This window comes from Carettochelys insculpta, chromosome 9, assembly GCF_033958435.1.
Source record: "Carettochelys insculpta isolate YL-2023 chromosome 9, ASM3395843v1, whole genome shotgun sequence".
Taxonomy (NCBI): Eukaryota; Metazoa; Chordata; order Testudines; family Carettochelyidae; genus Carettochelys; species Carettochelys insculpta.
In genome coordinates, this window is record NC_134145.1 from 48,193,698 (window position 1) to 48,211,604 (window position 17,907).

Below are 17,907 nucleotides of genomic sequence, written 5' to 3' on the forward strand. Positions count from 1 at the left end.
CCTTTGTAACCTCAGCAGATTTCCCAAGCAGTTTAGACAAATTCATTGATAAGGGTTTAACATTAAAATAACTGTATTGATTACAGAAAATTTATTTTAAGCAATTATAAGAAATAGAAATAAAGGTGACAGATAGTTACAAAAGAAAAGTAAAAGTAAGCATGCCGTCAGTCCAAATACTCAGCCTTCTTAAAGTAAGCAGTATTTGGATCAAGCAGCTTTTATCATTCTCCTTATGTTGCAGGAAAGTTACAGTTTTTAATACACAGGTTGACACGTCTTTTCAGTTCAAGTCTGTATCTTTCTAGAATTTTGGTTGCCTTCAGCATAGGCAGGGAAGAGCGATGTAAAGGTATGATGTTATTATCACTTTATTTTATATCCTCAGTTCATGTGCCTGGAAAATACTAGCCTCGACATTCCTCATTTGCAATGTCATCCTCGTTGTTGTCCAAGGCTGCCTTAAGAGTTACCTAAGAGGTGTCCATGGACAATTTTGGTATATTGTTTATAGTTCCTCCCGCCCCCTTGGAAATCCAAGCAGCTGCTCATAGAATCACATCTCTTGCCTAAGGGTGTCCCTGGTGTAGCCTTTCTCCATCATGCTCTGTACAATTTTAGCATAGATAGAATCATTTCTACTACTGTTCTGAAGTTCTGCCTGCACAGATTCTTCTCTCCATATAGCAGTCAGACCCAGTATTTCCTTTATGCTCCAAGTTAGAACTCATTTGTGACCCTGAGCATTCATGGTCAGGTGTGCTGCTGAGCTAGCCACACAGACCAAACAGGAAAAGAAATTCAAAAGTTCCTGAGGCTTTTCCTGTGTACCTGGGAGTGGAACAGATTTGAAAGTGCTGGCCACAGTGGTCACATTGGAGCACTATGGGGACCCTCCCAGAGGCCAGAAATGTCAAGTTGAGCTGCAGTGTGTCTATAGCACCCCAGATGGTCAAATCTTGTGCTATTCCTCCCATCAAGGGGGGCTACGGTGGTTGATTTTAAAAGCTGTTTCTCACTGCAGTTTGAACAGACCACTGAGTTAGCTCCTGCACATTATATGACAGCATAATTCATAATTTAGCTGAATGCCATCTAGATTAGCTAACACAGTCTTGTTGGACTAAGAAACCAAGTAGAAGTTGCTCAGGTTACAAAACTATTGAATAATCTTACTTTGTGCTTTAAGCTTAACCCACTGTTGTTCAAGCTTGAGGCCTTTAGCTTTGCTGTTTGTTAACAAAGCATTGACTGTTGTCCTTGGCCTTTAGCCTTACACCAAGCCTCTCATTACTACACAGGTAACTTCAGCCTGGCCTTTGTACTCCCCAGCTCAAGCCTTCCAGCTTCCACCCTCCTCTTCAACTGTCTTTACCCAACTGGCAGAATTTGGCCAAACATTCTGTGATTGCTCCCAGAAACCAAGTGGCCATTTACAGAGACCTCAGATGAGACATAACAGTCATGTCCAATCCCAGATTTTACTTCCCTTGGAAACTATATATAAAGGCTGCATCTACATTTGCATTGCTCTTTCAAAAGAGGTATGCATATGAAGGGAATAAAAATGCAAATTAGGTGCATATTTACATATTTGGAACCTCAGTTGCATAGTTTTATTTCAAAAAAGCGTCTTTTGAAAGAAGAAAACCAGTGTAGACACAGGTCTTTTGAAAGTAAACCCCGTCTTTGAAAGAATCCTTCTTCCCATTAAATAAAGGGAAGAAGGATTCTTTTGAAGATGGGGTTTACTTTTGAAAGAGCAGCATCTACACTGGTTTTCTTCTTTTGAAAAAAGCTCTTTAGAAATAAGAATATGCAAATGAGGTGCCGAATATGCACCTCATTTGCATTTTGATTCCTCCATTTGCATACCTCTTTCAAAAGAGGAATGCAAATGTAGATGCACCCAGAGTGTTAACTGACCCCATTACATAACATTGTCCAGAAATACAGTATAATTTCTGTCAGTGTGTTTTGTTACAAGATCATAACCTTGTGTAGGATAAGTAAATGGTAAAGGGAAATGAGATAATTAGTGAGGGGAGCCAAGCTTCTATCTTCTCTGGATCACTGTATGTCACTGGAAGCAATGATAGCCAGGAGACAGAAGTAGAAGTTACGATGCCTTACCTCAAAGCTTCTGATGAAGAAAACTGTCTATTTGATCCAAAAAAGGTTCTTTATTGCAGAGAGGCCAATATATAATTTGTTAAGGCTGCTAAATGTTTTTATTTCGAATATTAGATTTACTACTAGTGGAGAAACATTACCATTGTGAAGAAAGATGGTAAATTCTAGACCCCGGTTATTGATAGATTGTGCTTTATATTTTTTAAAAAGGGTTAAATTGTGTCTGTAAGGAACACTGTCTTACCAAGCTCACCTAGAAGTGATGCATCTCACAAAAACAATGCCTCAGACAGTACAGGGGGAACATCGATCTTATGTCATTCTTTGGCATGACACAGCATTGTTGCCCTGCCCACATTATGTCAGCACTCCTGGCTGATGTAGGATGTTGGCGGCTGGTGGTCATGGCTAGTCTGACCCCTTCTGGGGATTCTGGCACATCAAAAGCTGTGTAACTCCTGCAGTCCTTCTGATATATATATTCAAGACTGCTGTAACACTGTATGCAAACACTATGTATACCCTTCTCCACATAAAAGCAAAGAAGCATGTACCACAATAAACCCATTATTAATTGTGGACCGGGAAATGTTTGCTGCAACAGTATTCTTGTGACCTGTGAAATTTTAAAACAAACTACAAAGATACTTTACAGAACATATTTCAATATTTTACTCTTGTATAGTGGACGGAAGCTTTCCCAGAATAATTCATATTGGTGAGAAATTGTGCTGTGACGAGGAAGCAGTTGACATTGGGTGGTGGGTGGGGGCTGCTTACTGAGGACTTCTCCCATCTGTGGCACTCAAGAGATTTTGCAAACAAAAACAAAAAAGGTTCTTTTCCCTCTTTCGCTCCCAGGGGAGAGAGAATCAGAATAAATTAAATAAGACAAAAGATGGGCAGTCACTTGGTCGCCCCTTTAGCTTCTATCCTTGACCAGGGATAGGGGCTGCCTCTAGCCCCTCCTTATGGTAATGCCCAAGTTATACCTAGTCCATACAGTTTAAGGGGTGGCAGAGTCCATGACTTTGTTATTGGTGATCTGCAGAGCTGGCCCAGAAGGCCTCGACAGTAAGTGGTGGATGATACAATTAACCGGAGTGCAAAGCCCCAAAGATGTGGGGCCCAGGTTCTCACTAGTCACTGCTCCTTCACTGTGGTAGGCTTTCCCTTTTCAAGCTTCCCACCTAGGGTGTGCCCCCTCGATGGTGGAAAACAATAAAAGTGAATTTTCTGAACTAAAGGTATAAAAGAAAAGAATTACAAACATTTCTGGTTCTACTCTTTATAATAGGCATTGCTGTGCATTATCAGTACATTTTCTTTATAGGTATGACATGATTTTTGGTATGTCCAAATGTAATATACAAACAAGTAAAAGATTTTATATACATTTGAATCGAAGTAGCATTTAAAACTTCTCACTAAACATTGCCCAGGCTCACAGCATGGCTGAGTCATTTTCAACTATATTGAGGTGGGAAAAACATGAGTTAGTTGATACTGCAACCTTGTGAGCTCATGTCCTCAATATGATGAACAGCTAATGTTGAAATAGTCATTTGAAGTAGAAAAAAAAATTAGGATACAGATTCAGTATTTCTATGCTTTCTTCTCAAACTATGACTCATTGAGTCAGTTTTAAGCTTGACCCCTTAATTTAATCATGATGGCAATTTTATATATATATATATATATATATATATATATATATACACACACACACCGCCTCCCCTGCAAACACAAGGAGGCCCATTTAGCCGTCATTCACGCAAATAATGAGGGTTTGCCCCAAAATGCTTAATTGCTCTTTAACAGGGCAATTGAATGTCCACAGCTGGTCTGGCAGGCTTCTTGCTAGCCACTGTGTGGCCCACTTGGAAGCTAGAAGCTGGCATGTCCACCTCCTAGCCTTAGGGCAGGGTTCAGCAACCTTTCAGAAGTAGAGTGCTGAAAATTGCCCTTTTGACTTTGAGGTACGCTCCAAGTGCTGGTGATACTATTTTAAAGTCACTAACAGTCCTACTGACAACAGCTTCAATGATAAATAAAGATGTAGCACTTTACTGTTTAGCTGTGGCTGACAGCAGGAGGGAGACTCCTGGAGTGTAGAAGTGGGGCAGGCATGTGCTGGGGGCAAATGAGCTGAGGGAGAGGAACTGGGCAGCTCTGGGGAAGCAGGACCTCTAAACACCTCATTGGAATTAACCACCTGCCTGAAGGATGGTGGCAGTTATTGACAAGGTAGCGAGACAGGGTAGAAATGGGAAGCTAAAGGGCTTGGCCCCCATCCCAGACAGTTGGGGGGTGGGCAGGTGGACTCAAAAATCCCATCTCTGGGGCAGACGGCAAAGGTGGGGAGAGGGACTCAGTCCTTGACCCTGGGGGAGCAGGTGGAAGGTCTGAGGTGGTAGAAGAGCTCAGTCCCTGTCCCTGGAGGACGTAGGGGCAGATGACAGAGCCGGGGCGGGGGGGCAAAGGCATCAGTCCCCTTCCCCAGAGAAGGGGAGAGCAGATGGCAGGGGAAGGAGGTGGCACATGCAGCAGTGGGAGCAGCTCTGCTGCCGCCCCATCTTTGGCCTGAAGGGCCCAGTCCTTCACTCCAGGCAGCTCTGTGCTGTCCCACAACTGTGGTCTGAAGGGCCCAGCCTCATGCCCCTGGCAGCTATGCATCACCCCACATCTATAGCCCAGTCCATCCACCTGCCCCACCCCTCCACCAGCCAACTCATGGGTGAGGTTTACATGTCCTCCCACCTTCCCATGGCAGCTCTGCTTGCCGTGGTGTGTGCCTGCATGTGGGGAGAAAGGGTGGGGCTGAGTGCCCACCTTGTATGCTGATGAAAATCAGCTCATGCACCAATCTTGGCACATGTGCTGGGAGTTGCTGACGCTACCTTTGGTGCTGCTGTGGAGGGGCATTGTCCATGTGCTGTTCCACCTGCCCTTGTTCCCCACCTGCAGGCACAGCACCCATTGGCTGAGTCAGGACAGGTGAGAAACTAGCACCACTCAAGTGCTCAGTGGGAATCCACTGACTCAGGGTTGCATGTTGCAGGCCTCTCCTGCTGCTTGCCAGCCTTTCTCACACTCCTGGTCTGGTGGATCTCAAACTGTGGCATAGCACATGCAGTCTGTTTCCCCATCACCAGCACACAGGAGTTTGAGGTATGTGTATTCCCATTTCTGAGCGCTGGGAATGGCAATGCACCCCATCCCTGTCAGTGCATTCCTCTCCAATCAAACCTTCTGTACCGTTATCCCCTTCACTACATCCCTCCCCATCCCAACTCCCAACCACCCCACACCCCATCATTGAATCCCTCCCCATCCCGCATCCTTCCCCAATACCCTTATCACTGCATTCCTCCCTACCCTATCCTGCCCCCATCCCCCTGACTGCATCTATCTCCCATCATGTCCTGTCCCACCACCCACACCTCTCCATCGCAACCTTGTACCCTTACAGCTCTCTCCCACCTATCCTCACCATCTCCCAGAGCCCCCATAACCATGCCCTTCACCCTCACATTCTTGCAACTTGCTCACTTCCATATTTTGCTGCACTCCCTTTATGCCCTTACACACCCTTGTGCCTCCCACATCCTCATGTACCTCTAGACTTCAGCCTCCCCCTGCACCCTCATCCACTCCACATACCTCCCAAACTCTCTTCTTTCCTTCACTGCCTCACCTATTGGAATCATGGAAATGGAAGGAATCTAGAGAGCTCATCATGTCCAGTCCTTTGCACTCAGGCCAGAACTAAATACCATCTACATCATCTCTGACAGGGGTTTATCTAATCTGTTCCTAAATATTTTCAATGACCGAGATTCCACAAGATCCCTCAGGAATTTATTCCAGTGCTTAAACAACCTGACAGGAAGTTTCTCCCCCACCCCACAGAATCCAACCTAAACTTCTCTTGCTGCAGTTTAAGTGAATTGCTTCTTGTTCTATCACCAGAGTTTATAGAAAATATTTTTTCTCCTTCCTCCTTGTAACAATATTTTAGGTACTTTAAAGTTGTTACCACATCTCTCAATTTCCTCTTTTCCAGACTAAATAAACTCTCTTAACAATGTAAGAATGGCCATACTGGGTCAGATCAAAGGTCCATCCAGTCCAGTACCCTGCCTGCCAATAGTGGCTAATGCCAGGTACCCAGAAGGAGTGAACCAAACAGGTAACAATCTCTCTCCTGCTATCCATCTCCAGCCTCTGACAGAGGTTAGGGACACCATTCCCTACCCATCCTAATAGCCATTAATGGACCTAACCTCCATTAATTTATGTAGCTCTGTTTAATCCCTATTATAGTCCTCACCTTCACAGCCTCCTCTGGCAAGGAGTTCCACAGGTTGACTGTGCACTGCATGAAGAAGAACTTCATTTTATTTGTTTTAAACCTGATGCCCATTAATTTCATTTGGTGTACTCTAGTTCTTATGGGAACAAATAAACAATTTTTCCTTATTTACTTTCTCCACACCACTCATGATTTTATATACCTCTATCATATTCTCCTTAGTCTCCTCTTTTCTAAAATGAAAAGTCCTAGTCTGTTTAATCTCGCTTCATATGGGACCCATTCCAAGCCCCTAGTCATTTTAGTTGCCTTTTTCTGAACCTTGTTTAAAGCCAACATATCTTTTTTTGAGATGAGGGACCACATCCGTACACAGTATTCAAGATGTGTGTGTACCATGGTTTTATATAATGGCAATAAGATATTCTCCATCTTATTCTCTATCCCTTTAATGATTCCTAAAGTCCTATTTGCTTTATTGATTGCTGCTGCACACTGCATGGATGTTTTCAGAGAACTATCCATGACGATTCTAAGATCTCTTTCTTGATTAGTATTAGCTAAATTAGCCTTCAACATATAGTATGTGTAGTTGGGGTTATTTTTTCCAATGTGCATTACTTTACATTTATCCACATTAAATTTCATTTGCCATTTTGTTGCCCAGTCACTTAATTTTGTGAGATCTTTTTGAAGTTCTTCACAGTCTGCATGGGTTTTAACTATCTTGAGCTGTTTAGTATCATCTGCAAACTTTGACACCTCACAATTTACCCCTTTCTCCACATCACTGATGAATAAGTTGAATAGGATTCATCCTAGGGCTGACCTTTGGGGAACACCACCAGTTACCATTTCCATTCTGAAAACTTACCACTACCCATTTTTTCCTGTCTTTTAACGAGATCTCAATCCATGAGAAGATCCTCCCTTATCCCACGACAACTTAAATTTACTTAAGAACCTTTGGTGAGGGATCTTGTCAAAGGCTTTCTGGATATCTAAACACTCCATTTCTAATGGATTCCCCTTATTCACATGTTTGTTGACCCCTTCAAAGAACTCTAAGGATGTGAATATACTAGCCCCTCCTTTTGGAGGGTCTATGGTAATATGGCACTTTGAAATGTGCTAATGAGGTGCTGCAATGAATATGCAGCACCTCATTAGCATAATAGTGGTCGCACACGCTTTGAAACTGCTGGTTTCAAAATGCACGCCATCTGTGTATCCAGGGGGCCTTTTGAAACAGTCCCGATTTCAAAAGCCCCCTTTTCCCAAAACCAGATTGGAAGAAGGGGCTTTTAAAATTAGGGGGACATTTCAAAAGGCCTCTGGCTACATGGGTGACTTGCATTTTGAAACCAGCAGTTTCAAAGCATACATGGCTGCCATTATGCTAATGAGGCATTGCATACTCATTGAGGAACCTCATTAGCATATTCTGAAGTGCCATATTACCTTAGCTAGTGTGGCCACAGCCTAATTGATTAGTAAGACATGAGTTCCATTTATAGAAAGGATGTTGACTTTTGCCCATCAAATTATGTTCTACGTATCAGACAATTTTATACTTTACTATTGTTTCAACTAATTTGCCAGGTACTGAAGTTAGACTTACTGGTCTGTAATTGCTGGAATCGCCTCTAGAACTCTTTTTAAATATTGGCTTTATGTTAGCTATCTTTCGATTACTAGGTACAGAAGCTAATTTAAAGGATAGGTTACAAACCACAGTTAATTTCACATTTGAGTTTTTTTAGAACTTTTGGGTGAATGCCATCTAGTCCCAGTGACATGTTACTGTTATCAAATAATTAGTTCCAAAATGTCCTCTGACACCTGAATCTTGGACAGTTCCTCAGATTTGTCACCTACAAAGGATGACTCAGGTTTGGGTATCTCCCTAGCAACTTCAGCCATTAAGACTAAAGCAGAGAATTTATTTAGTTTCTCCACAATTACAATTTCTCCACATATTTGAGTACTCCCTTTGTATCTTAATCATCTAGGGGCTCCACTGGTTGTTTAGCTGGCTTCCTGCTTCTGATGTACTTAAAATGCAGTTTGTTATTGCTTTTTGAGATTTTGGCTAGCTGTTCTTCAAACTCATTTTTGGGTTTTCTTATTACATTTTTTTCACTTTATTTGGCAGCGTTTATGCTCCTTCCTATTTTCCTCACTAGGATTTGACTTACTATTTTAAAGAGATGCCTTTTTATCTCTCACTGCTCCTTTTGCATGGTTATTAAGCCACAGTGGTTCTTTGTGTGTGTGTGTGTGTGTGTGTGTGTGTGTGTGTGTGTTTAATTTAGGGTATACATTTTATTTAGGTCTCTATTATGGTGGTTTTGAAAAGTTTCCATGCAGCTTGCAGGGATTTTACTTTAGTAACTGTACTTTTTAATTTCTGTTTAACTAACCTCCTTATTTTTGCATAGTTCCCTTTTCTGAAACTAAATGCCACAGTGTTGGACTGCTGAGATGTTCTCCCCACCCGCCGCCCCAGAAATGTTAAATGTTATTGTATTATGGTCACTATCTCCAAGCAGTTGTGGTATAGTTACCTCTTGGACCACATCCTGCTCTCCACTCAGGACTAAATTGAGAACTGCCTCTCCCCTTGTGGGTTCCTCTACCAGCTGGTCCAAGAAGCAGTCATTTAAGGTATCCAGAAATGTTATCTCTGCATCTCATCCTGAGGTGACCTGAACCCAGCCAAAATGGGGATAACTGAAATCCCCTACTATTACTGAGTTCTTTATTTTGATAGCCTCTCTGATCTCGCTTAGCATTTCATAGTTACTATCACTGTCATGGTCAGGGCATTGATAATATATCCTTTCTGCTATATTAGAGCATGGAATTACTATCCATAGAGATTCTATGGAATATTTTGATTTATTTAAGATTTTTACCTCTTTGATTCTACATTTTCTTTCACATATAGTGCCACTCCCCCACTCACATGACCTGTTCTATCCTTCCAATACATTTTGTACCCCAGGATGATTGCGTCCCACTGATTGTCCTCATTCCATCAGGTTTCTGTGATGCCTATTATATCAAAATCCTCCTCTCATACAAGGCACTCTGTTTCAGCCATCTTATTATTTAGACTTTTAGCATTTGTGTACAAGTACTTTAAAAACTTGTCCCTATTGATATTTCTGCCCTTTCCTAATGTGTTAGATTCTTCTTCACATGATTGTTTCTCCTCTGATCTGGCCCATATTTTATCCTCTTCCATTCTCTCCTCCTCACTAAAACCTAGAGACTCTATCAATAGACTCTCCTCTGAGAGGAGTCTCTGTCTGATCCACTTGCTCCTCTGCGCCAATCAGCTTTCTCCCATCTCTTAGTGATAAAAACTGTTCTGCAACCTTCTTAATGGTAAGTGCCAACAGTCTGCGTCCACTATGGTTGAGGTGGAGCCCATCCCTTCATGTATAGTCTCCCCCATCTAAAAGTTTCCCCAGTTCCGAATAAATGTAAACCCATCCTCCCTATACTGTCATCTCCTTCACAAATTGAGACTATGAATTTCAGCCGGCCTACCTGGCCCTTCGTGTGGAACTGGAAATACTTCTGAGAATGCCACCATAGAGGTCCTGGATTTCAGTCACTTTCCTAGCTACCTAAATTTGGCCTCCAGGACATCTCTCCCTTCCCTTTGTCATTGGTATGCACATGTACCACAACCACTGGCTCCTCCCCAGCACAACACATAAGTCTGTCTAGATGCTTCGAGAAATCTGCAACCTTTGCACCAGGCAGACAATTCACCATACGGTTTTCCCAATCATCTCAAACCCAGATATCCATGTTTCTAATGATGGAATCTCCCATTACTAACACCTGCTTTTTCCTACTGACTGGAGCTCCCTCCCTGGAGAGGAATCCTCTGTGTGAGAGGATACAACAATCTGATCTTGAAGGAAGGTCCCAGCCATGGGACGGTTTCCCTCTGCTCCTGTTGGCTGCTCTCCTTCCCTGAGCTTTTCAACCTCCTTAACAGTGCGGGGCTCTCTGACTGGAGATAGGATAAATGCACAGTGTCCCAGAAGACATCACCAACATACCTCTCTGTCTCCTGTAGCTCCTCCAGTTCAGCCACCCTGGCCTCTAAAGCCTGCACTTGGTCTCTCAGGGCCAGGAGCTCCTTGCACCAAATACATGTATATGCAACCTGTCCATGGGGCAGGTAATCATACATGTTACATGGGATGCAATAAACAGGCTAGCCCCCATTCTGCTGCTGGGCTTCTGTCAGCATTCTCTCCTATGGATAGTTAGATTATATATGCAATTTTTATTTAAATGTGCTCATTGGGGATATAGTTTACTATTAAAGTTTTAAAGAATGGTGAAAGTACCATCTGCCTCTCAATTGCCCCTCTAAACTCCCTTTTGTTAGCAATCGCCCTGTTCGCCAGCTCCTGTCTCATTTACTAGCTGCCTTTATAAACCTCTGGCCTTCCTGATAGCCCCACACTCTGGCTTCATTTCAACCAATGAGCAGAGAGTTCTAGATTTCAAATCCTAATTAAGGGCTCACAGCTTCCAACTGCCACCCTCAGCATACAATCTTGCAAACCAAACACACATACAGTACACAGGAGCTCTCAGGCAACCAGCAAGTAACCCCCAAACACACACTCAGCACATCCACTTACCCCAAGGTCCTGCAAATTGCTCCTTTTTCACCTGGAGAGTGCATGGGTTATAGAATCCTAGGGCCTCATGGCAAAATAGATTTTCCTAATATCCAACCTGCACCTCTCCCTCTTTTTCTTGAGACCATTGCTCCTTGTTCTCCCATCTGTTACTACTAAGAACAGCCTTTTTCCATCCTCTTTAGAGCCCTCCTTCAGGAAGTTGAAGGCTGCCATCAAATCCTCCCTCACTCTTCTCTTCTGCAAACTAAAGAAGGCCAAATCCCTGCACTTCTCCTCATAGGTCATGTACTCCAGCCCCCTAATTATTTTGTTTGCCCTCTGCTGGTTCCTCTCCAATGCATCCACATCCTTTCTATATTGGGGGGCCCAGTACTGGACACAATACTCCAGATGTGGCCTCCCTAATGGAGGATAGAGGGCAAGAACTTCTTTAGATCTGCTGGAAATGCTCTTCCTAATGTACGCCAATATGCCACTGGATTTCTTGGCTACAGGGGCACACAGACTCATAACCAGCCTCTCATCCACTGTAATCCCTGGGTCCTTTTCTGCAGCCAGTTGGTCTCCAGCCTGATAATGCTTGAGATTCTTCTGTCCTAAGTGCAGGACTCTGTACTTGTCCTAACTGAACCTCATCAGATTTCTTTTGGCCTAATTTCCAATTTATCTAGGTCACTCTGGACCCTATACCTACCCTCTACCTCTCCCCCTAGCTTGGTGTCATCCACAAATTTGCTGAGGATGCAATCCATCCTCTCATTAATAAAAATGTTCAACAATACCAGCCCTAGAGCTGATCCTTGGGGCACTCCACTTGAAACTGACCACCAACCAGACATTGAACCATTAATCGCTATCCATTGGGCCGAACCATCCAGCCTGCTTTTCATCCACCTTACAGTCCATTTATCCCATTCATACTTAATTTATGGGCAAGAATATCATGGGAGACTGTATCAAAAGCCTTGCTAAAGTCAAGTGATATCATATCCATTGACTTTCCCATGTCCACAGAGCCAGTCACCTCATCATAGAAGCTTATTAGATTGGTCAGTAATGACTTGCCCTTAGTGAATCCATGTAGACTACTCTTGATCACTTTCCCTCTCCCAAGTGCTGCAAAATGGATTCCTTGAGGAGCCCCTCCATGATTTGTCTAGTTCCCTGCTGCTTTAGTTCCTTTTTAAAAGATGGGCACTATATTTTCCTTTTTCCAGGCATCCAGGACCTCTCCTGATCTCCACAATTTATCAAAGATAATGACCAAAGGCCCTGCAATGACATTTGCCAATTCCCTCAGTACCCTTGGATGCATTAAATCCAGATCCATGGATTTGTGTTTAACTTTTCTAAATAGCTTTTAACCTGTTCTTTCCCCACTGAGAGCTGCCCACCTCCTTCATATTGCACTACCTAGTTCAGTAGTCCAGGAGTTGACTATGTGAAGGCAGAGGCAGAAATGCATTGAACACTCCAGCTTTTTCCACATCATCCACCACAAGGTTACCTCCCTCAGCCACTAACGGTCCCACATGCTCCCTGGTCATCCTCTTATTGTTAATATGCCTGGAGAAACTCTTCACATCCCTTGCTACCTGCAGTTCCAGTTGTGCTTTTGCTTTCCTGATTACTGCCCGGTGTTTTCCAGCCATAGATTTATACTCCTCAGTCACCTGTCCACCTTTGCACTTCTCATAGGCATGCGTGGAAGAGTTAGGGAGTACAGGACCCAGCCGGGTTGGGGATGGGGATGGGGATGGGGATGGGGAGAGTGACACCTGCCCTGACTTGCCACGCCTGGTGCAACGCCTCTCTCTGAAGGAGACTTCTGGGCATCCCCGAGGCCAACCCTGCATCCCCAGGGCGCGGTCGCTGCTCTAGCCCTGTGTCTGGGACTGAGAACCCCTCCGCTTGCCACGTTATGCTAATACCTCGAATCCCATTGGTTGGCCGGCGCGACCCTCCCTCGGCCTTCTCTCGGCTATGCTAATGAGCGTGCCTCGCATTGGCTGGCTTGCCAGCGGCAGCTCCAAATGACATCTGCATGGCTGCGCGCGGCCCGTGCCGCCCCGCTCCCTGCCGGCCGCCGCCAAAACACCGCTCGGTCCCGCTGCCCTTCGCGCTCCTTTCGGCGGGGCGGCTCCCTCCCGCGCGCGCCTGGGGGCTCGCGGCCCTCGCCGCCCGTGCGTGGCCACCGCCAGCGTGGGGCGTCCCGCTGCCCGCCGGGGCGCGCCCCTCCTGCATCGCGAGCGGCGGCGGCGGCGGCAGCGGCTTGGGCTGCAGGGCGGGATGGCGGATCTGGAGAGCGAGGTGCCGCCGCTCCCGCCCAGGTACCGCTTCCGGGACCTGCTGCTGGGGGACCAGGGGTGGCAGCACGACGACAGGTGAGCCCGGGCGCCCTCCCGCCTGCGCGCGCGGCAGCAGGTACCTGCCGCCCCCGCCGCCCAGCCGGGCCATTGTTTGCGGCGCGAGCCCGAGCCCGAGCCCGAGCCGCGCACCTAGCCTGCAGCCCTTCGCCCGCCCGGGAGAGGAGCTGCCTCGCTTCCCTCAGGGGACGCTGGAGGCGGGCGGTGCGCTCGGTCTCCGCGCTGCGCGGTTTGCTGCACCCCCAGCGCCCTGGCTTGCGCGTGGGCGTCGAGGCTGCCGTGGCGCAGAGCTGCGCTGAGGGCGCAAAGCGAAGTTGCAGGAGGAACTTGTGCGGAGAGACGCGGCGTGGACTAATATTGGGCTCCCTGTATTGCGCTTCTGGAGTCCTGTGCGGGAGAGCGGATAAGAATTGTTGCAAGCTGAGCTGTGTGTCGGTGCATTTGCTGTCTGTCTCCTGACAAGTCTGATGGGTTTCTGTCCGATCGTTCCCTTATCTTAATATATGCACACCATGTAGTCTATGGTTTCTCAACCTGTGGGTCAGGATTTGTAGGAAAAGTGTAATCCTCTCCCCCCCACATTTTTAGGGGCTACATAAGAACAGCGGAAGACCCCAAACTGTTTTTATTTTGTGGGAGCCTGGTATCATACCATAGAAATTGTTGCAAATCACTGAGGTAGCAGGAGTGTTTGCTGGTGATAGTTGCCATACGTTGCCATCCAACTCGCAAGGGTGTGTAGGTGCGCTTCTTTTTGTCAGTTAGGGTATGGTTAATGAGTTTACATTTGAGCGAAGGAAGTTTAGGCTGGATATTAGGAAAAACTTCTCAACTGTCGGGGTGATTAAAAACTGCAATAATTTGCCTCGGGAGGTTGTGGACAGTGCATCATTTGGATATTTTTTAGGAACTGGATAGAAAAACATCTGTCTGAAGTGGTTTAGATTGGCATTCCTTAAACTTTGAGACTATGGAACACCAAACAATAATATTTTTTATGTGGATCACTTATGAAAATTTACTTCAAAAATAATTGTCAGACCAAACAAACAAACAAAAAAGCCCCAACCAAAACCAAAACATAAAACAGCAAAAACAAAACAAAGTAATTTAATATCAGAGCAGACAAGGAGTAACATTGTATGTGGTTTTAATAACAGAAAATATATACCATCAGTGTATTTTTCCATATGCTTGTGGCACACGCTCCTGAGTTTTTGTGCAGCAACAGTGTTCTGCAGAACATAGTTTAAGAAACACTGATCTAGATCAGTGGTCAACAAACCAAAAGATCCATTTTGGAGTTTAAGAACAATCCAAGATCTACTCTGCCTCTTCCTCAGGTCCGACACTTTCTCCAAAGACTCACCCCACTCGCTCTCCCCTCCACCCTGACTCATTTTACTGGGTTGATGTGGTATGAGGTTGTGGTTCAGGAGGGGCTCTGGGCAGTGGTTTCAGGAAGGAGATTTGTTCTGGGGCTTGGTGTTCAGCTGGCTCTGGTAGTGGGGTTGGGACTGGGGCTTTGGGTGCAGGAGGGGTGCTGGCTTTGGAAGGGAGGTCAGATGTGGGGCTGGAGTTCTGGAGTGGTGCCAGGAACCCAGGAAGAGGAGGTGCTGGCTTTGGAAGGGGGCTGGAGATTGCTGTGCAGGCTCCTGAAGTGCATTTCCTGTCAGTGGCTCCAGCTTGGTAGCATACCATGGCAGAGGCCCTTACTGCACTAGCCCCGTGCTAGAGTCCTGTGCCAATACAGGTGGACAACCTGATCCACAGGATATGCTGTGGCCAAAGGAGAAGAACATGGTGTATGACCCTGGACAGGAGACACAGCTGTCAGTGGAGCAACCAGACAGCCCGGAGGAGCTGCTGGCTCTGGGGCAGGCAGGGAGCCTACTGAGTGCTGATCACAATAAACTGAGAGACTTCCCAGGATCAACAATCATTGATTATGATTGAGCAGTTGGTGACCGCTTCTGTAGACGATGCTTGTTCCTGCAATGGGGGCAGGGGACTGCACTTGATGTCCTGTAGATCAGTGGAGTCCAATAATAATTCAAGGATTGCCCCACTTGCGGTTATGATCCTTGCATATTCTCCGCCATTCCCCCCCACCATGAATGCCCTCCCCCTCCCCTAGAAATAGGAACCCCCAGCCCACCCCCACCCTGTCTCTAATGGTATATTCCAGTGACTCACCAGAGTCACCGCTACTAGAGCTGGGCTTGCAGGAGCTGCACTGTATCGGGGCAGAAGCCGCTGCTTGGGCAGCAGAAGCCACTGCTGTGCAAGGCTGTGGCCTCTGGGGCCACACCAGGGCAGCAGAAGCTGTGCACAGCTCCTGGCTGCAGCGACAGGAACCATGCCAGGGCTGAAGAACTTGAATGGCTCTGAAAGGAGCATGGCTGTGCGGGGGAAGGAATTGCACCAGGGAAACTGCTGCTGGGGCCATCTCCATCACTGCTGCCATGCGTGCATCCCAGCAAATTGTGGGGCATGTACATGGAGCAGGTGGAGGGGCGCTCTATATGTACGGCTCTGCTGAGCCACATTTGGCGCACTCTGGTGCCCTGTTTGCCACATGTGATGCTGGGGGAGAGTATTGTACACTGTGGCTCTAGAGTTCCCTTCTAGTTCTGTGAAGCTGTCAGACATACATCTGAGGATATACAGTAATCCTGTTGGTTTTGTTTAAAGGACAACATGAATGTTTCATTTTAAAACACAGAAAGGTTGTGTGTGTGTCAAGTAAATCAAATACTGGAAAGCGTTCCTCCCAAAAGTTAAAGCAATAAATCTTGTTAATGCTTTTTTATTATTTAAACTACTGTGCATCATTATCAGGCTTTGCATTATAGCGTGATTGCCTCCAGAGGACATTATCTATGGGCAAGTCGTTTTGCAGTGGATGGTGTCTTTAGTGTATTAAACAAAAAAGCAGTCATGTGGTGCTTTCAAGGATAACAAAATTATTTATTAGGTGAATAGCTTTTGTGGGGCAGACCCACTTCTTCAGATCAGGAAATAGTGCTGCAAGTGAACTGGTACAATGAATATATAACAGAGGGAGGGGAAAAAAATGAAAACTGACCAATCTGCTGGAGGGGTTGAGTGGTGAAGAGTAGGGAGGAGGCAGAAGAAAATTATTTATGGAAGTGCCTATTATGTTAAGTGACTTGCCTGAGATCACTATGAATATCAAAGATAGGGAAGCTGTCTTTGTAATGCGTAAGGTAATTGCTATTTCTGTTAAGACCAAGGCGCAGAGTGCATTAGTTTATAGCTCTAATCATAGCTCTAATATACCTGCATATTATCATGCCATGCCTGGATTTGTAGTAACTGCCAATTTTTTAAAAAAAGAATATATATGGAAACACTGAAATATAATTTTGTGTTCTAATGCAAACTACTGATAGGAAGACTGGATACCTGGCTTGCATATTAGTCAATGGTGAATTGTCTTCTAGATATTGGGATCTGGCCTCCAAAAGATTTGGTTTAAGAGGTCTTGATTGGCAACTGGAGCAGCTTGGAAGCTATAGAATTTTCTCTTTTGAAGTATGAATCATTAACAGAGAACAATGTAAATTCTGCTGCTTGGTAATATTTTAGAACTGCTGTTCATAGTTTTCATGATTATTGGTCATTTTTAAGCAGACTAGTTTTGCTATAAACTCATACTCATGGATTAGGGTATAGCAACTCATTTCTTTAAATTGTTTACAGTATTGGATACTAAATTAAGAACTTTGAAAGTGTTAAGAGAAATAATCTTGTTTACTAGAATATTACACCTGATAAAGCATGGATGACGTTTCTCTTGCAAAAGTGTAAGCCAGTCTCACGTTGTTTTTACTGTAACATCACTTAAGAATGATTGATTGATATGCAGTTTTGCATATACTCTCTCATTCTGGAAACATTTTGAAGGTATTACAAATAATTTCAGTACTTAATTTTTGGAAACATTTAATGATGGGTAATTACATTATGTGGTCTGGAGGAATGCTAGTTATTGATTAGCTGTTATTAGTTAGTATTGATTAATCACAAATTTAATGCTACACTAATATTGCATACTTACTGAAAGTGTCTTCTGTTTTATTGGTGGGTACATGAATGAGAGTGTTTTTCACAGACCATATTTTTCTTCTGTTACATAGTGAACATTCGTCATTCTTGTCTAAGTCCTTCTTTCCTGACATTCTTGTGCACCCTGTCCACTAAAATTCTGAAATTATAATTTCATAATTCTGAAGCAGGAGTTAAAGTTCTAACTCACCAGCTCTAAAATGTAAGGTATGTGCAAGTGTGGACCATGATATATTAATCAGATTAGTGGTTCTTAACCTATTTACGACCCATATCGCCATCTTTTGAAAGGATATGAGTGCAGGTCTCATTTTGTATCCTG

General features: G+C 44.8%; 1 protein-coding gene across 2 annotated transcripts in view; it reads left to right on the forward strand.

The window, feature by feature from the left end:
* The first annotated feature begins 13,251 nt into the window (after positions 1–13,251).
* Positions 13,252–17,907, forward strand: part of KCNT2 (potassium sodium-activated channel subfamily T member 2) — a 353,293-nt gene continuing 348,637 nt past the window's right edge. For both annotated transcript variants that reach the window (XM_075002442.1, XM_075002444.1), the window contains exon 1: positions 13,252–13,511. In XM_075002442.1, the coding sequence (XP_074858543.1) occupies positions 13,417–13,511 (95 nt within the window). In that variant the 5' untranslated portion in view covers positions 13,252–13,416. The remainder of the gene's footprint in view (positions 13,512–17,907) is intronic.